This window comes from Globicephala melas, chromosome 2, assembly GCF_963455315.2.
Source record: "Globicephala melas chromosome 2, mGloMel1.2, whole genome shotgun sequence".
Lineage (NCBI taxonomy): Eukaryota > Metazoa > Chordata > Mammalia > Artiodactyla > Delphinidae > Globicephala > Globicephala melas.
The window spans coordinates 168,357,832-168,380,898 of NC_083315.2; the positions used below are offsets into that span (position 1 = coordinate 168,357,832).

Here is a 23,067-nt window from a genome sequence, read left to right on the forward strand (position 1 = left end):
GTGACATTTCATGTGTCTGATTGCTTCAAGCAGACGTATCCGGTGGCACTGAGCTGGCCAGTGTGTAGGCAGCTGCAAATTTAATAAATCTTAATTATTCTGTTTATATAAACAAGCAGGCTGAAGCCACTGACGTAGTTGGAGCTTTCAGTGGCTTGCTGTGTGGAGAGAAAAAAAGTGTGGAGAGCCAACTGCTCATAAATAATCAGCTTTGGGGCAGGGTTTTCTTTTTTTTCCCCCCCTTCCCTTTGGACTAAAACTAATATATGGAATGTTTTTAAGTTGGCGAGATTACAACCTCGGAAAACAGCACCTATTTTCTACCTGTCAGACCTGCGTGTGTATGTGCGGAGCCCCACGCACGCATGTGCGCACCCCTCCCAGCCAAACAACACCAGAGCCGCACCAGTGGGAGGAGCCCCCCCACTGCTCCCCCCAGAAGCGGCACTATCCCTCTGCCATCGGGAAGGGAAGCAGAGGCAGTGACTGCAGACCCCTCCTCGGTCCTCATTTACATGGCAATTAAGAATCTGCTGGTTTACGATAAGAACTATTAGTGCAGCGGACCTGCATCTTATCCCTTGGAAAACCCTGGTTAAGTGACTCGCCAACGGTCACACACACTGATGGTGGATCCTGGACTCAGATCCAGAGCGTACAGCAGCGGTTCTCAAAGTCTGGTCCCCGGGCCAGCGGCAACAGCGTCATCTGGGAGCTCGATGGACATGCAGATCCTAGGCACCCCCCCCCAGACCTAATGCATCAGAAACTCTGGATGTGGGACCCAGAAATCTGTGCTGAAACAAGCTCGTATAAAGGAACCCCAGATGGCCTCTGCAGATCGGCTTCCCAGTTGCTTGCTTCTTCACGGGGGGCTGAGACCCATGAGCTCAAAAGCCAGCCAGCACCGAACTCAAACTTTCACACATTCATTTGTTTCTAAATGAAGCCTGAATAAGAAGATTTTTTTAGCCATTTAGAGTCTGCCTGCTTTGCATATCCCATGAAACTGTGCCCAACGTGGGACAGTCATAGATAAGATCAACCCTGTAGCTGTAAAGACCTCAAGCCACTGCTGTCCTTGGGCGGTCCCTGGCCAGAGATTCGACATCGTGCGGGCAACACCGGCTGTGGGTGTGAGCCTCTCTCCCAAACCCCTCCACCCAGCACTCCCCGAGCAGGCCTTTGCTCTGGTGAGCTATCCCCAGTACCTGAAACAGTGCTTGGTACAAAGTCAGTGCTCAGCACATATCTGCGAAATGAACGCATGAGGAGCCGGTCAATGAACCTAGGGTGGTGAACATTCCACATGAACCGGTTTCAGGCTGCCAGGGACCTGAGTCTGCGCTGCAGCGCTGGTGTCAGCCAGCCAAGCGCCCCCCTACTCAAAAACACCACAGGACCCAGACATGGCTGCCCCTGGACTCTGGCCTGGAGCCACATAGATGGGGCTCCCAACCAGAGTGGCTTAAAGAGCAGGAGTTGGAGACAGCCTGGACACCGGGCCCTGAGCCCCCCTGTGCCACCAGGAGTCACAGGCTGGGCTGTGTGCGCCACCCTGCCTTCCTGCCCTCTGTTCTTCTAAATCAGGGGGGAAAACCAGGGCTTCCGGTCTCCTCTAAAGAACGAACAACAGTTCACATGATCTTCAAAATTCGTTCATGAAGTAAATAAAGTCGGCACTGACGGTTCCATTTTACAGATGGGGAAAGTAAGCCCCAAGAGTCAAAGCAACTTGCCCGAGGCCGCAAAGCTGGTGGACGCCAGGCCCAGAGCACAGCATTGGTCTTGTGACTGCCCCAGCCAGTCCCGGGGACACCTGCCGTCCCACAGATGGAGACATGAACACCAGCTGGAGACCAAGAAGTCCAGGTGGACAGAGCCCCTGGGAACAGACTGCAGGGCCCGAGAGGTCTCGTGGCCCCGGGGCTCTTCGGAGCAGAGCGTGCTGCAGGCTCACGTCATGAGCCAACGCTTGTCAGGACAACAAGCGTGCGCTCAGAAAAGGTGGCGCTGGGGACACCAATTTACACGGGACTTTTCCAGAAGGGGGGAGAGCCTCCAGCCCCCAGGGATGCTTTCTCCAAGGCACAGAGTGGATGGTTACGTGTGGGCTTAGGAGGCAGAGGCCAGAGGGCACTCAGGAGCCGTGCGTCTTGAATGGACATGTCACTCCGATCTTGCCTTCCCTTGTTTGCCTCATGCTTAACATGGCGGTAGCGATGCCTGCTGGGTGTCTAGGGGACAGTTGAGTGAAACGCCCTCACCGCGATTTGGCACAGAACCTGGCACACGCTGGATGGGCAACATGTGGCCTGTAGAGTGATAATTCTTATTCCTCATTATTACCATGATTACTGCTGTTACTGTCGTTGCTTTGGCCTGCAAGCCCCGCGGGAGGGGCTCTGAGCGCTTCACCCCTTCCTTTTTTGTCCCCCCCGGATGCCCGTCTACTACTCAGGTGGCCGCGAGGTCCAGTGACCCGGAGTGGTCCAGGTTTCCTGGGACCGTCCCAGTTTACGACTGCTGTCACAGCAGTGTCCTGGCTCACTCCTCCCGTGTCCTGTCACAGCTGAGAACACTGTGCATCCCTGAGAGCAAGGACCCCCCAGGGGCCCAGCACAGTGCAGCCCAGAGCCGATTCCCCAGAAACGTCCCTCAGACCTCATGGAACCTTCCAGAAAGCCCAAGGGTCCTGCCCCAGCATCACAGGCCCAGCAACCCTCCAAACGCCCTGCCCTCTAGCTGTGTGGAGCAGATGGCAGACACCATACCTTTTGGAATCCAGTCGGCTCCCCTGGAGAATTCTGCGTCTGTTATTTTAGGTAAGGAGAGGAAAAGGGAAAAAAAAAAAAAACGAAGTTAAGTGAGTGAAACTTAAATCCCAGCAGAGCCTGTAATGGAATATTCATTTTGTCAGGGGAGTGTTTCTTTAAAACTTGTGGTCATCTGGACAGGCTGAACCAGCAGGTGATTCAATTTAATGAGCTTTTTAACTCTCATGGGGCCCAGGTGGGGATCCTGTCTGGGAAGCCCTGGGCCAAGGCCACGGGCATGCTGACCTGGCTGGGGCTGGGGTGACACCTAGTGGCCGACATGGCTGTTTCAGGGCCAGAAAAGCTGCAGCCCCAAAGCTTGGAGTCTGGGGTCTGAGGGCCTAAAGGGCCCCAGGAGGCCACCCACCCTGTCCTTGGATTAACCTCCGTGCCTCAGTTTCCCTATCAGTTCTCAGGGACTAATAACGGTGCCGTAATGAGGACATAGCTTTTAATAAAGACTGTTATGAGTTTAGCTATTGTTATTGTTTTGTGTGAGACCTGGGGGCGCCTAGGGGGAGGGTGCTTCCTCAATGTCACAAAGCAGGTTAGTGGAGGAGGGGGCCTAGATCGCAGGTCCCACTCCAGCGTTCCCTCTGTCATGCCTCCAACACCAGGGTGCGTTTAGTGCTGGCTTTGCCCCTTCCTAGCCATGTGGACTTGGGTGAGTTTTTTAACTCTCAGAGTCTCAGCCCCACTCTGGAGGCTGGAGCTGCAATTACTCTGGCAGAGGGCTGCTGTAAGCACGGAATGGGACGATGCACGTCACGGTTTCAGGTTGGTAAGTAGCAAAGCTGTCGTTATTGGAGCTCCAGCCTCCATGGGTGGCAGGAGGGCCAAATGACACATTGCAAGTCACGCGCCTAGGACCCATGAGTCTCCGTCTCCTCTCTCTGGGTGGTCCCCTCAGCCTGGTCTGTGGAGGCATGGGGCAGAGCGGATGCGGGCCCAGCTGTGTCTCCCCAGGGCCTGGGACCTGTGCATCCTCAGCACGTACACGCAGGTGGCCGGAGTCCTTTAGTTTGGACTTGTAGAGCATCCACCGGTAGCGCAGATCCTCCAGCTTATCTGAGGACCCCCTCGCTGGCCTGAGACGAAGGAGGTTTTCAAAGAGATGCTGACCTTCTGGTACCCGAGCCTCCAGCTCCTAGAGGGAGAAAGACAGGGTCACGTGTGCCTTCCAAATGGCCGAGGAGGTCCCACCTGGTTGGTCCGGAGGAGCCATTCAGATTTCACTTAAGAGGCAGCCCACAGAATAAGGCCCTGCGTGATAAACTCAGGAGGTTGAACGCTACACTGAAATGTTTTCACTGGGGGAAGACAAGGTCATATTTAGGATTCTGAACGGTCACTCTGGCTACAGAATGAGCCATTACTGAGATGCGGACCCAACAGGAAGGAGGGAGGCCAGCTTGGAGGCTATTGTCATAGTCAAGATCAAAAATGATAAATGCCTAGATTAAGACAGTGGTAGTGAGGAAACAAACGACAAAAACCCAGGGGGTGAAATCAAGCAGGGCTTGGCGACTAATTCGATATGGGAGAAGGAGAAAGATTTGTGGTAGATGGATTAATCCTCCAGCCCCCTGCCACATCCATGCCTTTTGCAATATGACTTTGCAACATTTCCCATCAAGAGGTGGAGTCTATTTTCTCTCCCCTTGAATCTGAACAGGCCTCGTGACTTTCTTTGTCCAACAGAATGCAGGGGAAACGATGTTGTGCCAGTTTCTAGCCTAGGCCTGAAAAGGCCCTGCATGCCCCCACTTGCTCTCTCAGACCCTGCCTCTGTTCTGGGAAGCCCAGGCTGCCCTGCAGGAGGATAAGAGATGAGTGGTGCACCTCGTGCTCATCTCGAATAGCCCACCGAGCTCCAGAGGACAGCCACCCTGCTGGTCTACAAATATGGGCACCCAGCCAAGATCAGAAGCGATGCCCGCTGACCTCAGTCAGTCTGAACTGCCAAACTTCAGAATCATGAATTAAATAAACAGTTGTTCTCTTAAGCTACAAACTGTTGGAATGGCTTGTTCCATAGCAAGAGTTAACCGATAAAAGAATTGTGATTAGTGGTGATATTTTCCAAGTTGGGGACTACAGCAGTAGGCTGAATGAAGAGACGAACGAATGGATGGTTCTTCTAAAATATTGGAAGCAAAAAAGTTTTCTTCTTCTTTTTTTTTTTTTTTTTTTACAAATTTATCTATGTATTTTTTGGCTGCGTTGGGTCTTCATTGCTGCACGCGGGTTTCTCATTGCGGTGGCTTCTCTTGTGGCGGATCACGGGCTCTAGGCGCGTGGGCTTCAATAGTTGTGGCTTGTGGGCTCTAGAGCGCAGGCTCAGTAGTTGTGGCACACGGGCTTAGTTGCTCCGCAGCCTGGGATCGAACCCTTGTCCCCTGCATTGGCAGGCAGATTCTTTACTGCGCTACCAGGGAAGCCCTGAGGCAAAAAAGTTTTAAAAACTATTATTTATACACAAGCCAGAACAGCTCAAGGGCTATGTATGTGCTCCTGTTTTTAGAACTCCCTGGCGACAAGCACATCTCTGGGGGCAAATCCTTCGGAAACAGGGCCTTTCCTTGGGAACAAACCTGCAGTTTTGTTTCTCTGGTCCTCAGGTCCTTGGCGGTGGCAGTTCTCATGGCGATGATTCTAACCAACTTGGAATTATCCACCTGCAACCAGTGCTCAAAGCTCCTCAGGAGCTGGGAGAAATCTTCAAAGCTGTCTTTCTCCTCCTGAAGCACATTTGTCTGCGGGAAGACACAGCACAACCAACACATCAGCGTTTTTGAAAACAGTCCACTAGCCACATGTCCTGGGGATTCCATCTGAGCAGAGGGGTGGGGCCAAGGATGCCCAAATGGTGATAAGAGACACCTAGGGGTGGGGGGGGGCGGGGATGAGGAATGCATCTCCACTCAATGTGGCCATGTTTAGGGGCCAAGGACATTCCTCACCGTCACCTCCCTGGTCTCCTGGAGACAGCCAGCATCATCCCTTACCAGAATGTCTATAACAGTGGTCACCTTCTGCCACTTTTGTCCCCCCTAGGCTATGCGGCCAGAGTGATCTATCTAAAATGCAAGGCCACTCAGCTGAGCCTCACTTATACACTTTAGTGGCCTCTCACACTCCTTGATGTGGCCTGAGAGCCTCAGATTCCGGCTCTGCCTGGCTCTGCAGACCGTGCCACCTGCCCCATCCTCTGAGCTCTCGGCCCCTGGCGCCGGTGCCCTCTCCCTCGGTCTTTGCACACATGGCCTCCTCCGCGTGGGATGCACCCCCTCCACTCCTCTCCTCAACTCCCACTCGGCCGTGAGGATCCCCCGACATTTCCTTTCTCCCAGGAGGGCTTCGCTACCCCAGGTCACATCACTCTGCAACAGGCTGCCATAGCGCCTGGCCCCTCTGCCTCTGAGAAACGCGTGTTCCGTAAACCCTTATTCTATTGCCTTGCGGTTCCCATTTCCTTGCTCCTCAAAATGTGCTCCGAGGCCCAGGAGCCTAAGCATCTCCTGGCAGCTTGTAGAAATGCAGAGTGACGGGCCCCAGCCCAGACCTGCTGAATCAGAATCTGCCTTTTAACACGATCTGGCGGCACATGACAATCTGAAAAGCTCTGTGCTGGATTCTACGTTCTCTGAGGGTTGGAAGTGTCTCTGTTTTATTGACAGCTGTGTCCCAGCTCCAAGCACAGTCCTCAGAACATAGTAACAATCAGAAGTGCTTTCTGGATGGGGAAATGAAAGAACGAATGGGAAAACAACTGAATGGACGTGTTGTCTTTGAAGAAAAAGGAATGGGTTTCTTTCCAATGTGGTTTCGTTTTTTAAAGCCACTCAAGGGAAGGGACGGATGATACTATGTAGGTAGGTTAGTTCTTTTGACAAAATACAGTTTAGGGCACAAAAAATACCCATCTTGTGTGCTTTCCGTTTGCATCTGGGGTCAGCAGGAAGCTTCCAACCCCGACACTCCTCCCTGCAAAGGCAGTAGCCGGGGTTTCTGAGGGTGAGGGCCTGTCTGCCCGAGGGATGCCTGGGACCTTCCCTAGTGGGGACCCCTGGGTCTGGGGTCTCAGAGTTCCTCTGTCCAGTGGCACAGGGAGCTCTTGTGCCACTACCGGACAGGCTCACCTGAGATGGGACATGGTCCAGTCCTGAGTGGAGCATGTGGCCCCAGGCAGGGAAGGGACTTTGCTGGAGACAGCTTCCCACCATCAATTGACTCGGGATCTGGTCCCTCCCCGGAAGCCCCACTAGACGGACTCACCTGACGGTGGTGTCGGAAAATAAGATCCATGGGGGTGATGAGAAACCCAGTCTTTGGGATGTTGTTGGTGAAAATCAGTTTCTTCCCCGAATCCACTTCCATCCTCTGCAGCTGCCGGTTTCTGATGAGGCTGAGAAGACAAACCAGCCCAGTCAACGTGGTGATGGGATGGGGACTCCCCGGGTCACAGGAGAAGGAACAGAATCAGGGCACCAGGCAGTGGGGGCCGACTTTTGGTCTTCCCAAGCCCACGCCTGTCCTTCGGGTTTGTCAGAACCTCCCCAGGCCACCTGCATCTCCAGTTTCCTGCTAGAGACTCACGTTACTGTCATCAAGGTGCATATACCCATCGATGCAGGTGAGGCCCAAGCCAGGAGGGGCTGGAGGCTAATTCCCGAGCTGAGGCGTTTCCTCGCTCTTAGTGCCTCTACTTAGAATTGCCTGGAGATGCCTGGAGGCAGCTGGGCCACGCCTGGCACCCAGACCCCAGCCTTCTGTTCTAGGAGCGCGGCTGAGCTCTCCCTGGCTGGGAAGGGGGCTGTCCAAGACCAGGCGCAGAGTCGGGAGCCCTCTCACCTCAGCAGGCTTCCCCTCAGCAGCCTCAGGGCCCCCCAAGACTCCACCAACTCCTGAAGCTCCTTCTGGACCACAGCAGCCCCCTCCGGAGAAGACTTCTCCATCACCAGCCGGCCGCGTGCTTCAATCAGGGGCAGCTGGGCCTCCTTCGCGGGGAATTCGTCCAGCAGCTTCTGAAGGACACACACACACACATACACACAGAGTAAGGTAATGGGGAGGGGGGAGGGTCTCTGCTCCCCAAACCTGCTTTTTTGGGATGCAGGGGACAGAATCTCTCTGTGGGGAGAGGCCTCTTACCTCGACATCGACCTCTCGGGACTGGGCATCCCATGGGCCCGTGTCCACGCGGTGGGCCTCCAGCTTCTGCGTGAGCATGGAGATCCACTGTCGCAGCTCCAAAACCTCGTGGCTGAAGGTGCAATGTTCCCGCACGCTCTGCCGGCACGTGTCCACAAGGTCCTGCAGCACAGCCCCGGGGGACCCAGGCTGAGACCTCACCCTGCAGGACCCTCAGCCCTGCCGGAGCCCCAGGGGAGGATGGCCCCCAGGGCTCCCCATCCAGCCAAGAACATGAGCGGTTGGTCTTCTCTTCTGCACAGCGCAAGGAATTTACCCCAGAAAGACCAACTCTGGTTTAAAGTGCTTATAAGCCTGTCCTACTTTTATGGAAAGTACCAGGTCTGGGTGAGGGTGCGGGCAATGGGAGCTCACGTCCGTCACGGGTTTGGGCGTAAACTGGTACAACCACTTGGGAAGACCGTAGGTCTGTATCTACTGAAACCCAACACAGGCACCCCTATGACCCAACCGTTTCATTCCTGCGTGTAACCCATCAGATGTGAACGTATCTTCACCAAAAGGCACGTGTGTGCTGTTACTGGTGAGAGCCCCAGACTGGAAACTACCCAAGTGCCTGTCAATGGTAGATGGATAACTGCATTGAGGTACATTCACAGGAGGGAATAGGTCACCTCCGCCGCAGCCGGAATGAACAATCTACACAACAATCTAGTGTAACGTTATGGATGGATTTACAGCCATCGTGTGGAGACCTAGAAGCCAGAAACAAAATGAAATACGCTGTCTTCATTTGAAGTAACGTATAAAATCAGGCAAACCCAATCAATGCCGTGCCAAGTCGAAGGTCAGGGTTACTTGCAGGTGTCGGGCAGCAACTGGAGGGGGCACGAGGACAGGTATTGTTCTGTGCTGTGATCTGGGTGCTGGTAACGCAGATTTTTTTTGTTTTTACAAATGCATTAAGCTGCATAATTAGATGTTCACTTTTCTGTATATGATTTACTTTGATAAAAAGTCTTTCAAATGGTCTTGCTTTGTTTCCCCTCCCGTGAGTCAATCATGGCTCAGCTCTCTGGGACCTTGTTCATCTCTGTCTCCACAAAAGGTGGGTGCTGTATCCAGCAGAGTAACCATTCTCTGTCCTCCTGGTCACGCAGCCTGAGACCCTCGAAGCCCCTCCCTCTCAGCCCACCACAGGCCAGTCAGACCCCAGGGTCTGTGGTCCCCTCTCCTGCTGTGATTCTCAGTTTAGGTCCTTGTGATTCTTTGCTGGGCCACCGTAGGGCCTGCCTTCCTGCATTCCAGACACTGGCTGACACCACTGGCTGCCACTAGAAGCTGGGGACATCCCTGCACTGTCACTACTACCGTCTCCTCCTGTCCCCTGTGCACCAACATCAGACGCAATGCCTTACGCAATGGGGTATGTGCCCCCCAGGGGGACAGGAAGATCTCCTGGGCTACGGGGGAAGGACTTACTAGAACTTACTAGACTTAAAAAGCACCGAGCACCAAAATAATAAAAGAAGGGCAATACTTCTTTGAAGAAGCATTTAAACAATAAAGAAGTATGAGAGAAATGGAATATCACCACTTTGCAAGCCTTGCGATGCTCAGCTAATACTTCTTCTAATTATTATAACAATCCATTAGCTCATCGTTTGGATGTAGGCGTGAAAGCTGATGTCTGCTGCTTCTGTGGGCTCTGCGGGCCCCTGAAGAGCAAGCACAGTGATTCCTACCTATTTCTCTACTTTCCCGGCCCCAACCTTGAGACCACACGCTTTTAATTTATTAAATGGAATTAAATGCATTCATCCAGACCTTATGCCTCGATTAAGACCAACAATGCAGAGCTAACCCACACCTCGCAAGGTCTTCTCATGTCCTACTGATGTCCACAGAGATGAAAAAGCTGTTTATCGTGACCCGAGCTTAGAGTCTTACTCCAGCACTCTCATCACTAGAGGCATTTGTAGCTGTTGCGTAGAGCGAGTGCGGTCTGACCACCTCCGATGTCTTTGGTGTAGCCTTCTTGGAGTACCTACTTCATCAAAAGGCATTATTTTATTTTATTTTATTTTTCTAAAAGGTTATTTTATGACACAGGCTTTTTTTTCTCTTTTAATGTATTTATTTATTTTTGGCTGCGTTGGGTCTTCGTTGCTGCATGCAGGCTTTCTCTAGTTGCAGCGAGCGGGGGCTACTCTTTGTTGCGGTGCGCGGGTTTCTCACTGCGGTGGCTTCTCTTATCGTGGAGCACGGGCTCTAGGCGCATGGGCTTCAGTGGTTGCAGCACGTGGGCTCAGTAGTTGTGGCTCGCGGGCTCTAGAGCGCAGGCTCAGTAGTTGTGGTGCAGGGGCTTAGTTGCTCCGCGGCATGTGGGATCTTCCCGGACCAGGGCTCAAATCCGTGTCCCCTGCATTGGCAGGTGGATTCTTAACCACTGCGCCACCAGTGGTTTATTTAAAAATAAATTTTATCTATTTTATAAATTGAAGTATAGTTGATATACAACGTTTCAGGTGTACAGCAAAGTGATTCAGTTATATGTACATATATATGTGTATATATATATATATATATATATTCTTTTTCAGATTCTTTTCCATTATAGGTTATTATAAGGCATTATTTTATTATAATTACTCTCCTTTTATTTCTCTTTTTCATAATAGAAAAAGCGTTATATTAAATTTTAAAATTGTGCAGGTAACTCTGTGATTCAGGGTTGCAAAGAAGATGTCAGGAATATTTGTTATTAACATAGGGCACGCAGGGTCCGGAAGGGTGGAGAACCCTGCCTTAGACTAGCGTTCTTGAGCTGTGGCTGCCTGACAGCTGGCTTTGCACGCCGGGGGCACTTGTTACAAACGCAGACCCAGGATGCCATTTAAATCGGTGTCAGGGTGGGGCTGGAGCCTGCATTTCAACTTGTCCTCAGGCCAGTTTTGAAGGAGCCATCCCACTACCCACACCTACTGGCCGTCCCACCACCAAAGGGGCATCGATCCTGCGTGGACCCCAGCAAGATCCAGGTGGCCACTAGAGGGCACTGCATACGGGGCTTACGGCCACCAGGACCCACCTTTCAACCTGGCGTTACCGCCACAAACGTGACGGGGACTGCTGCGTGTGTGCAGCCTGGTCCGTGCTTTGGCTTCCTGGCACATGTGGAATGGTATGCTTAACTTGTTGCTGACTCCGTTGTTCATCTACCCACCAGAACTTAAACCCAGGAGAGCAGGGGCCTTGGCTGTCCTGCTCGTGCTGCCTCAATCCTTAGAGCCCAGAACACTGCCTGGCATACAGGAGGTGCTCAGTAATTGAGGTGCTCCTGAATGAATGAGGAAGGGAAGAAAGGAAGGGAGAAAGAAAAAGAAGGGTTGGAAGGAACAAAGGAAGAAAAGAGGGAGAAAGTCCCCAGGAGTGTCAGATGTCTCTGTCACAGCACAGACCCTCTGCTGGCCCCTTACCTCCAGAGACCTGTGCAGGGTCTGGTGGTCAGAGGAGAGCTGGTCCATTCTGTGCTGGTGGTGGGAGTTCCCCTGGACGAGAGGCCTCATGGCCTCCATCTGCACCCCCAGGTCCAGCCCCTCCTCCTGTAGCCCCTGCAGGAGAGGAAGGAATGAGTGGAGCGCGCTTTCCGCTTCTCCTTGTGGAAGCTGATCAGGGCGGGGGCTCCGAGTGGGAGAGACTGGGAGGGTCCCGGGACCGTGGGACTCCCCCTCTCCATCCGCTGCACCATATGGCTGTCTGATGGGCCCATTCTCAGGACTGGTGAGAATTTTAAAAATGAGATGAAAACATTCTGAGACACCATGAAAATAAACTGCTAAAGACCAGAAGGCATCTCTGGGGGACAAACTCACGTCTGGACTCAGACTTGATGACCACTTCTTAATATGAAAAATCACATCTCAGCTTTAGTTTTAAAGCCCCAAATGCATCATTTTTAATACCTTCCAAAGAACATTCCCAGTTATGTATGAGCTGTGCCTGGGTTTTAAAAAGATAATTGTTGTTTCACGTGCATTTGAAAAACCGGCAAGCTCCTCACGTGGCCAACAATTATTCATGATCAGCCTACGTACAGTCCAGTGTGTTTTCAAACATTTATTCTTAATCCCCAAATCATTTATTTAACTGAAGGCCTCTGGACTCATTAGGAACACTTAGTGAAGCAACTTTAAAAGTAAATATTCACGTTAGACTTTGGAACCATGGAGTAAGCAAAAGGACAGCCTATCATTTTGTTAGGCTCAAGAATCAGCCATTTGGAGGTGCTAAAGGCCTTGCTGAGGCCAGGAACCATCAGGTATATCAGCAGAGATTCATCTGAGACGAAAGGTCAGTTCTCAAGGGAGGGTCTAAATATCGGGCTGGCCGCTGCTTTGCTGGTTACTGTTACTGCAGGGGGCTGCTTCTAGGCACAGCTGAGTATCTGAGTAGAGGTGACTCAGGCCCGACAGACCTCTTACCTGCAACCTCGAAAGCTGGGCCTGTTTCCCAGGAAGGTCCCGCTGAAGCCCATTCTCAGCACGGACCCTGATTTGGAGGTCTGAGAGCCTTCTCTGCAGGGGATCAAAAGCATCTCCGAAATCTTTGTGTTGAGCGAGTGAGCTCTGCGGAGACAGAACAGGCAGCACACAAATCAGCTTTCTTCTCAGGCTCCCAGTGGTACAACCTGACACTCACAGACTAGCTGCTCTATCTCCAGCCTTCTCCTGGCTGGCTCGTACTCACTCAGGCGCCACCCCCTCCAGGAAGCCTTCCTGGAGCCCTTGAGGTGTTTGACTCCCCTCCTTGAGGACCGTAGTGTCCTCACCTAACAGTTGTTCTGCCTCTAGAACAGGGGCTGGCAAACTACATCTCCTACCACACACCCCAAGTCCCAGCAGGGGCCTGTGTTTGTAAATAAAGTTTTATTGGAACACAGCCACACCCATTCATTTACAGCTGCTTTCATGCTACAGCGGCAGAGTTGAGAAGCTGCAACAGAGACCACTTGCCCTGCGAACCCTCAAATGTTTGCTAAACGTTTGCTCCGTGGATTAGATCAGACCAGGGATGTAATGCTCTTAGCAGGTGCCAGGCCCCTGGTCAGTGCCCCAGAGACCATCTCTTTCATCATCATCATTATTAGACGCTCAGCAAACATTTGTTACCTAAAAGAAACTGGTCACAACATCCCATGTTATGTCTGTGATTTCGTGTGGCCGTTTAAAAGTGTCCCTAATAATACTAGCTCCCAGCTCTCCAGTGGTTTAAAGTTTACAAGTGTTTTTCTCTGCATTTTCTTATCTGACAGTCCCCAGCTCTTTGCAGAAAACGGTTCGACTTGATCAGTGAAGAAGGGAATTTGGGGGCAGAGGTGGGAGGCCGACAGGTGAGAAGGATCGCGCCATAATCCTACCCAGATGATAGATGAGGGGCCTGAGGTCGTGGGGGACAAAGCGATATGTCCAGGGCCACGTGGTGGCCAGTGGCAGAGCTGGGGTCAGGATGCAGGGCTGCCCTTCCTGGAGGGCTGGGTCGACGGCTGAGGGCCGCCAGTGGGGCTCACCTGCAGTTTGCTCTTTCTCTGCAGAAGCCGGTTGTGCAGTAAGTCTCTGTCCCTCACGGAAGTTGCCACCTGCTCCAGCAGGGCCGTGGCTCTCTCCTGGCCAAAGATGCCGCCCAGCAGGTCTTTCTTCAGCTGCAGCATCGTCAGCTCCTCCTTCAGGCGGGAGCTTTCCGCCAGGGCCGCCTAGGGGAGACAGGGCCTCCGTGAGCCGCGGGGCAGGATGAGGCTGGAGATGGGGCCAGGAGCGCACGTGTTCTGGCTGTGCCTGCCCAGGAGGCTGGGCCTTGGTGCTGGTTTCCAAGGAAGCAGCAAACGTAAGGAGAAACGGGCTGGCAGGAGGGCGGTAGGAGGCCCTGAATGTCAGGGTCAATCTGATTCCTCTCTCACCTCCACATCCATCTTATTACCAAAGCCTGAGCAAGAATTCTACCTCCTACGTGTTCTGGAAATCCGTCCCCTCTCCATCCCCCACCACTGACTGTGCTCACCTGAACCCCAGAAGCTCCTGACTGCCTGCTGCCTCCCAGCCGCCCCCCAAAATTGACCGTCCAAACTGCAGCCAAACCCCAAACTAACCAGTCTGATCCTCTACTCAGTGATCCTCTATCACCGACAGCAGTGGGCCATCCCCCAGTTGGTGTATGGGACATTTCGAAGGGGCTAAGGGCCTATGGGATCATGATTAGAGGAAATTCTGGAAGGCTTCCCAGAGGAAGTGGCACCTGAGTGAAGTCGTGATGTGTGGGAGCTCACCGGGCAGAAGGGGAGGAAAAGGGGACTCAGCAGCCCTGTGTAATGGGCAGCTGGCTCCTAAGCAGGCAGCCTGAACTCTGCACAGCCCAGGCCCCACCTCCTCCAGGAAGCCTCCCCTGACCACATTCCCAGCCTACATGCACTCTTCCTGCCCCCAAAGCCTTGTTCCTCGCTTCAGGCTCCTGCTGATCAACAGCTGTTGGGGACAAATACCTCTTGCTTCTCTAACTGAGGGCACAGGGGCCCTGGAGGCCAGGGGTTTGGTCTTCAGCTGGCCAGAGTCCTTCCATTTGATATTTGATGATGTTACAGAGATGCTGAGCTGGGCACGGGGCTGGGAGAGGGAGAACTAAGACCCCAGCCCAGGTGTGTGGTTTGCAATTAGCTACACAGAGGTCAAGCTTCTAGCTGTAGGGAGTCATCTTCACCCCCTTTTCACCAGACTCAGACACAATATCATGAGGGTTAAGAATTCAGGCTGGGGAGTTGCAATCATGAGTTTGGATTCCATACTAACTGGGAGAACTTGGGCAATTCCAAGCCTCGGTTTCCTCATCGGTAAATTAGGGGTAGTCGTACCCTAGCTCACGGGGCTGCCGTGAGGCTTAAATGCCTAGGAAGCATTTAACATACTGCAGGACCCAGAGTGAACACACCATAAAAGACAGATCTTCTCAGCCATTATTATTTAACCAACTGTTACGTGTTGAATTGTGTCCTTCAAAAAAGATATGGTGGGAAAAAAAAAAAGAAGACTCATGGGGAGAAGATGGCCACGTGACGACAGACACGGAGATCAGAGTGACGGACCTACAAGCCAGTGAACACCAGCGACTGCCAGCAAATACCAGAAGCTAGAAGAGGTAAAGGAGGATTCTCCCCTAGAGCCACTGGGAAGAGCAAGGCCCTCCTGACACCTTGACTTTGGACTTCCAGCTTCCAGAACTTTGAGAGAATGAACTTCTGTTGTTTGAAGTCACCAGTTTTGGGTGCTTTCTTGCAGCAGCCCCAGGGAACGAATACACCAGCCACGCCCAGGTTTTGGCTGGAGCTTTGCAGATGCACAGGCTGCTCTGAGGCTAGATGCAGGAGCTGAGTCAAGACAAGAGAGAGCTGGCAGCTCGAGCCCTGGCCTGTGAAATCCATCCCGCCCAGGTGGGCCGGTGGGAGTGATGAAAGACATACTTCCAGCCAGCAAACAGCGTCCAAACGTGAATAAACCAAAGTCCTGGCCCCAAGTGTTCCAACCCACTGCTCCGCGAAATTCCCACACTGGGAGTCCTGGGTCATACCCGAGAAAGACGGGACCTCTCTCCTGCTTCAAGGAGGTCCCGGTTTGCTTTCTGCCTTAGTGGGAAGGACAGGATGAAATATAGTTGTGACACAGTGGGGAAAGTTAGACAGGTCTGGGTCAAAGCCAGCCCTGTCACTTAATGGCTGTGTCACATCGAGCAAGTGGCTTCCCCTCTGGGACATTTGTTTTTCTCAACAGTCAAATGATAATAAGTGTTCTGAATGCCTCGCAAACCTATTTTCAGGAGCCAGAGTGAAGACATGGATAAGAACATTAGACAAGAGTCTAGAACCCACCATTCTGCCCCCAGCTCTGCTCTCTTGAGCAGCCTGACCTTGAACAAGCTCCCTAACTTCTCCCTGGCCCCAGTCCCTCATCAGTAAAATGAGGAGAATGGTAGAAATGGAAACAAAAATCCATGTACATAGATAATCAACATGTGCTAATTATGGCAATGAAAACTGGAAAGAACCTAAACAATCTAAGTGCAGAAACTTTAAAAAAAAAATGACATGGAATATTCTGCAGCCATTTCAAGTGATGGCTTTACTGACCCATTTTAAAGGCCGCTGAGGAGAAGTTCATATGTGTCAACTGAAAGTATCTGAATATACAACCATACAGCATGAGCTCAAATACACAGTGAGGATGCACACTTGCAGTGGTGGCACCCACCTTGGGGCCATGCAGGCAGACGTGGTTTAGAGCTGGAAAGAGCTTGGGTCCTGGAAGATACTGCTGAGCTATCAAGCCAGCTCTGGGACGACCTGAAAGTCTCCGTGTTTGTTTGTTTGTTTAATTATTTAATTTTTTTGGCCGCGTTGGGTCTTCGTTGCTGCTCGCGGGCTTTCTCTAGTTGAGGTGAGCGGGGGCTACTCTTCGTTGCAGTGCACGGGTTTCTTATTGCGGTGGCCTCTCTTGTTGCAGAGCACGGGCTCTAGGCGCGTGGGCTCAGTAGTTGTGGCTCGCGGGCTCTAGAGCGCAGGCTCAGTAGTTGTGGCGCACGGGCTTAGTTGCTCTGTGGCATGTGGGATCTTCCCGGAGCGGGGCTCGAACCCGTGTCCCCTGCATTGGCAGGCGGATTCTTAACCGCTGTGCCACCAGGGAAGTCCCGTCTCTGTGTTTTAAGCCACCACTGATCAGGTTTCCTGTCACTTGTCACATGCAGCCCAACTGACACACAATAAAGGTAATGGTCTGACACCCTGTTTCTCAGCGCTGCTCAGGCTTCCACCTGAGGCCTGCCTGCAGCAGGGTCCTAAAGAGAAGGGCTGAGCGCAGATCCGTGCAGTCCTGGAGCCACACCAGGCACCAGGCTTCACCTCCTTCCCAAGAACTGACGGTGACTTTTGTCGCTGATAACTACAAGTGTTGACATTTCCTGTGCACTTAGAACTCACCAGACAGGGTACAGTGGGCTCCACCCAGACATCTGGAGGACCCAGAGACATGCCTGTCCCTGCGGGGGCGCCTGAAATGCTATGCTTGGCTGGTGGCCTCCCCCAGCTGCACCCATCAGCCCTCCCGACAGAGCCATGCGGACCTCAATCTGCGGCAGGAAGGTGTGGATGGAGGGCGGGTCCGGCAGGCTGGCGGTGATGTCCACGATCCTCTGGGCCAGAGCCCTCCACAGCTGCAGCTCCTGCAGGGGCCGCTGGAAATGCCGCCACAGGTCCACGCCCGCGGCATTACGTAGCCTGCTGCTCTTGGCTTTCATGCTGTGAGCACCATGGAGGGGGAACCGAGAGAGGAGAGAGCGGGTCAGTATAGGAGCAAGGCCGCTGCCCAGAACCCAGAGCGCCCGGCTTGTGCTGCTTCCAGGGCGGGCACTCTCCTCTTCTACGGACTACTGGGCTGTCCACGGGACCCTGAGGCCTACGCTGTCCAGACAAAAGGGCACCGGAGGTAAGCCAGTCCTCGAATAGACTTGCATCCCAGCTTCTGGACCAGGGAAAGAGTCAAGCCTGGAAGAGGAATTATGGAGCCCCCAGGCTGGTACCGCCTGCCCCCAGGCACCTCGCGGAAGTAAAACAAAATACTTTCTTGAGTAGGATGCCATTACTTGAGGCCCAAATAATTTCTACAAATAATTTTTCCAATATACTGTCCATTGCATAGCACAGGGAACTATATTCCATAACTTGTAATAATCTATAATGGAAAAGAATCTGAAAAAGAAACGATATATATGTATAACCGCATCACTTTGCTATACACCTGAAACGAACAAAACGTTGTAAATCAACTACATTTCCAAAAAAATACGTATATATATATGTACAGATATAATGTCTAGCACCCAGTCATAGATAACCAGCACCTGCCCCCTCCACGAGAGCAACGAAGGGGAGGGAGACCTCGGCCACCCTCTCCCACGGCTGCTTTATGCACAGGAGGTTCAGTCTCACCACCACCTCAGCATCTTGTGCAGGATCCAGACCCTTGTTCTGCGCGTACACATGTAGGGCCTGTGCACACCGTGGGGCGAGAGTCACCTGGCAAGGCAGGAGGTCCCTGAGTTCCTTCTCGAGGAAAACCCCTGCATCAGAGGCAGGAGGATGAGAAGTGCTACAGGGGCGGGGACAGCTGGGCTGTGTTCCAAACACCTCTGAGCCTCACGCAGTAAAAACAGGTACCGATTCTGAATTTACACTGTGCCCAGCTCCACACAGGGTGGATGTTTGAACTGCTGGTCTTTGCTGGGCTAAGAAGCTGGACCTAGCCGCGCCCGAACCCATGGGCGGACACGGAGGTAGCGGCTGGTCTGAAGTCAGGTCCAGCGCTTACATCAGCATGGCCGTCAGCAAGTGGGGCACGATGCTGGCCTAGTGAAAAGCCCTCCCCTTCGGCCATTACATAGGGGACCCATCCCCCGTGCGAAGCTGCATAAGGAGACTTGATGGAAATAAGTGAAGAGGCCACATAGCACAGAGAAAAGCAAAGTTCAGGCCTCTTTCTGGGAGCAGAATGGAAAATACTTCGAAAAGGGGTCAGTACCTGAGCCCAGTGAGACCCTATAATGGCCAGTCGTTGATAAGAACAAGAACTATTTGTTATCAGGCAGCAAGAGATGCAAGCACCTCTGCAGCTTGCGTCAGATGGGCAGAGGCCCTGAGCAAAGCCCCCTCTGCAGCTGGCGTCAGATGGGCAGAGGCCCTGAGCAAAGCCCCCTCTGCAGCTGGCGTCAGATGGGCAGAGGCCCTGAGCATGAGGCCCAGGACCACCCGCGGCCCGCCCGGTACCTCTGGTGCTCCTGGATGGCAGAGACCACGCTGCCCGCGAGGGGCTGCGGGTCCTCGGGGAACACGATGAGCTCCTTCAGCCGGGCCTGCAGACGGTCCACCCGAGGCTCCTCCGCGGCCAGCGCCGCCCGCGTGGCCTGCAGCAACAGACAACACCCGACGGGACAGGTGAGCTTCCGAGATGGGATGGCGGTGTCTGCGCACCGGGGTGAGCATATCCTGTGGAAGTGGGCCAGCCTGGGGGAAAACGGTCCCCCAGGGGAGGGACAGGGGCCCCGAGAGCTCAGCCCCTGCTCTCCCGCTCCGTGACCCCAAACACATTTGCTCTTTTTTTTTCTTTGCGGTACGCAGGCCTCTCACTGTTGTGGCCTCTCCCGTTGCGGAGTACAGGCTCCGGACATGCAGGCTCAGCGGCCATGGCTCACGGGCCCAGCCGCTCCGTGGCATGTGGGATCTTCCCGGACCGGCGCACGAACCCGTGTCCCCTGCATTGGCAGGCGGACTCTCAACCACTGCGCTACCAGGGAATCCCCTTGTTTGCTCTTGATGAGCAGGTTTTTCTCTTTATCATCACCTACCTCACAGCCTTGCCATCGACTAGCACCTAATCACACACATAACTAATACTTAGGGAACAGTGATGACGTGCTGCGTGCCCTGTGGTCCCATTCATTGAAGCCTCACCATGGTCCTAGACAGTAATTCTCTGTGTCCCCGTTTTATACACAAGGAAACTCTGGCCAAGAGTTTTCTGACAGTTGCAGAGCTGGGCAACGGTGGACCTGACATTGGAGCCGGGCCCTCTGGCCCTTAACCTGCCCCTTCAGCACTGAAGGAAACAATGACCTGAAGATGCTCTGTGAATCCACTTATTGTCGGCAAGAGGACATTTCCACCCAGCAGCCCGACCACTCCACTCAGCCACGTTCAGGCACTTCGGATGCGGCCTCTTCCTGCTGTCCTGGGAAATGTGGAGCTTGATCCTGACCTTGACTCTGGCTGGTCCCATGCTCAGTAGGAGGCAGGGTGGGGGAGTGGAAAGCACACGGGCTCTGGCAGGACACAGGCTGGCCTGGAAACGCACCTCCAGCCCTTCCCAGCTGCGCAGCCTTGGATCGGTCCTGGTCCCTCGGGGGTAAAACGGGGCCACCCCCGCTTGACAAGGCACTGAGTACAGGGCGGGAGCATCTCTCACTACATAAACGCTAGTTTAAGAACAGAGATCTTCGAACAAGTTCTGAAATTCCCCTTCACTGATTTCCGGTTAGTCATATCTTGGTCATAATTGACACTTGAACCGGGTGGGACAGGCAGCACCTGTAGGGATGTGGTCTGCCTCCTGCCTCGGGAAAGGCTTCCTGAAACATAGCCGGGCATGGCCAGGTGGGCTGTCGGGACACGGGGGTGTTGGCAGGGCTTTCCAGGCCTTACCCTCCCCAAACTCCATCCCTGCCAGTTTGCTTGCTTTGACTTTGGCCCTCACCTAGAACTCCTGCTAAGAGCCATATGTTCCCTGAGTCCCGATGCTATTGGCAGGTGCTGTTCTAAGCACTTTTGTTTTCACAGGTTCATAAGGAATGCGGAAGGCAGGTCTTATTATCATCACGTCCATGTCACATTTAACTGAGATTAAACGAATTCTCCCCGGGAATTCCCTGGCGGGCCAGTGGTTAGGACTCTGCGCTTTCACCAACGAGGGCCAGGGTTCAATCCGTGGTTGGGGGAACTAGGATCCTGCAAGCTGAGGGGTGTGGCCAAAAAAAAAGTAATTCTTCCAAAGCCAGCCAGTCGGCAAGGAGAGGAACCAAGACTCGAACCCGGGCAGTCTGATCCGAAAGTCCCCGCCGTTCACCACCGCACCACACCACCCCTACCCTGTGCCAAGGCAGGCCATCCTACAAGGGAAACAACTCCCTTTGTAGAAAGTTGATCACTGCAGTGAACCTGGTCTCCTACAAGGCTGAGTGATGTTAAAGAGCACGGATGCTTCGTTTCTACCTACACACAAATATTTCTGCATGTGAGCAAACGTTAGAAAGAAGAGGGGAAGAAACAGAACAGTCTGGAGTGGAGGTAGGGCCTGGGGGCTTTCCTTTTAGATCTTTCCCCTAATGGAATTGACAAGCTAGCCCTTTGAGTTAATATAGTAAATAAAGGACTGCAGAAGGGTGTTAATCCTTATTTGAAAAATCTCTCTGTCCTCACGTCAAACCTCTCGTGAGTGGGCACATGGGTGGGGAAGTGGGAGGGGGCTCCGAATGGACACCGTGTCTGGGTTGGAGTGCCCCCACCCTCCCCAGGATGGGCATCATCTGCTGGGCCTCCTAAGAGCCCTGGTTATGTTTGTTCCTCATCTTCTCTACACTGAGAGCCTTGCCTCTGACCTCACACTCCCTGCTCTGTGCTCGGAAAGTGCTCACCACATCCTACCATCAGGCAAGCGAATGGCAAACTTGGAGCCGGCCCACCTCTTATTTACCCACCAACTCATCATGTGAGGCTGGGGATGTCGTGGGGGCGGGGGGAAATCTCTCCAGGCCTCAGTTTCCTCATCCAGAAAACAGGTACAAACAACCAATTTGCCTACTGTGCTCGGGGCACTGAGATTATCAAAAATCCAGGAAGACCAGAGCCAGCGTGCTTGAGACTAAGCGTGATCCTCCCGCTGCACAGATGCCCCGAGGCACACACGGCACCCGGACTGGGCCGCGGCTTTGCCAAACACTGCTTACCGAGTAGAGTCTCCAGCGGGCCACCAGCTCGTCCTGGGTCCCTGCTTTGGCCGCGGGTTCCAGGTCCTCCTCCGCCAGCCTCTGAAGGCCCTTCCTGAACTCTGCCAGCTCGGCCTCCAGCTGCCTCCTCTGCTGCTCGTAGGCTTCCCTGGACCAGAGCAGGCCCCGCAGCCGCCCCTCCTCCCCCTCCCAGAGTGCACGCAGCTTCTCCAGAACATTCCGCATCTCCTCCAGTTCTCTGGTGATCTTCTCTGCACCCAGAGGGGAGCTGCTCTGGATGACGCCCCCGGCCTGCTCCTCCAGCCTCCGCAAAGACTCCTCGCCCCTGGGAAAGTCGCTGGCGATGTCCTAAAGCAGGGAGGCGGTGGGAAAGAAACCCGAGGGGAAAAAGAAAACACGTGCTGCGTTTCCCAGGACCTCTGGGAGCGTCATGCCCAGCGGTAATTCCTATTCCCAGGCTAGACCCAAGGCACCTTTCCAAGGGGTGGACTGTCTGCCTTTGTAACATGCAGGATGTGATTCCGTTACCATGTCATTTACAAGCCATGTGATTAAGTGAAGGGGAAAGTCTCTGTTGGGTACTTCTCTGTCTTTAACACTCTCTGACATTTGTTAATCTTGCTTTTTTAACAGAGACGGAGGCAGCCTCAGGCTCGAAGCCTTCAGCTGGCAAAAGTATGGAGCAAATAGAACCTAACGACGCCATTTGGCCTCATTACATCTATTTGTGTGGCTATCTACCAATTCTGAATGAGTATTGGTATTCCATTTATGACAATGATATAAAATTTCTTTTTAAATCAGTGTTCATTGCCTTCTAATATTAAAAAAAATTTTGGTAAACACTTTTGTCTGTTTTATTTAAAATACCTCCAAAATATTTTTTTCACTTTTTTAGTGAAGTGCAACTTACACGGAGTACAGTACAGACTGTCCTTGACTTAAAATGGTTCGACTTAATGATTTTTTTTACGACGGTATGAGAGCAATATGCATCCAGTAGAAACTGTACTTTGCATTTTGAATTTTGATCTTTTCCCAGACTAGTGATATGCTGCACGATGCTCCCTCGCGATGCTGGGCAGCGGCAGTGAGTGTAAACCAACATAGTTTTCACTTTCACTATGGCATTCAATAAATTACATGAGGTATTCAACACTTTATTATAAAACAGCCTTTGTGCTAGATGATTTTAGGCTAATGGAAGATGATCTGAGCACGCTTAAGGTGGGCTGGACTAAGCTATGATGTTTGGTAGGTTAGGTGTCTTAAATGCACTTTCGACTTACGATATTTTCAACTTACGATGGGTTTATTGGGACGTAGCCCTACTGTAAGTTGAGAAAATCTATATATAGATCTTAAGTGTTACTGTTCAAAGAGTTTTGAGAAATATATATGCCCATGCAGTCCACACTGTTATCAAAATATAGCATTTCTAACATCCCAGAAGATTCTAGAACTTCATCTATTTGAAATCATAGAATATGTTATTTTTTGACACTGG

General features: G+C 52.7%; 1 protein-coding gene across 4 annotated transcripts in view; it reads right to left on the reverse strand.

The window, feature by feature from the left end:
- Nucleotides 1-23,067, reverse strand: part of SYNE3 (spectrin repeat containing nuclear envelope family member 3) — a 91,463-nt gene that overhangs the window by 9,827 nt on the left and 58,569 nt on the right. For all 4 annotated transcript variants that reach the window (XM_030883460.2, XM_060295251.1, XM_060295252.1 and 1 more), the window contains 12 exons: nt 21,561-21,908; nt 18,829-18,965; nt 17,130-17,304; nt 13,540-13,722; nt 12,455-12,598; nt 11,450-11,584; nt 7,971-8,132; nt 7,671-7,843; nt 7,095-7,224; nt 5,411-5,572; nt 3,814-3,963; nt 2,775-2,813 (listed from right to left, as the gene is read on the reverse strand). In XM_030883460.2, the coding sequence (XP_030739320.2) occupies nt 2,775-2,813; nt 3,814-3,963; nt 5,411-5,572; nt 7,095-7,224; nt 7,671-7,843; nt 7,971-8,132; nt 11,450-11,584; nt 12,455-12,598; nt 13,540-13,722; nt 17,130-17,304; nt 18,829-18,965; nt 21,561-21,908 (1,938 nt within the window). The remainder of the gene's footprint in view (nt 1-2,774; nt 2,814-3,813; nt 3,964-5,410; nt 5,573-7,094; nt 7,225-7,670; nt 7,844-7,970; nt 8,133-11,449; nt 11,585-12,454; nt 12,599-13,539; nt 13,723-17,129; nt 17,305-18,828; nt 18,966-21,560; nt 21,909-23,067) is intronic.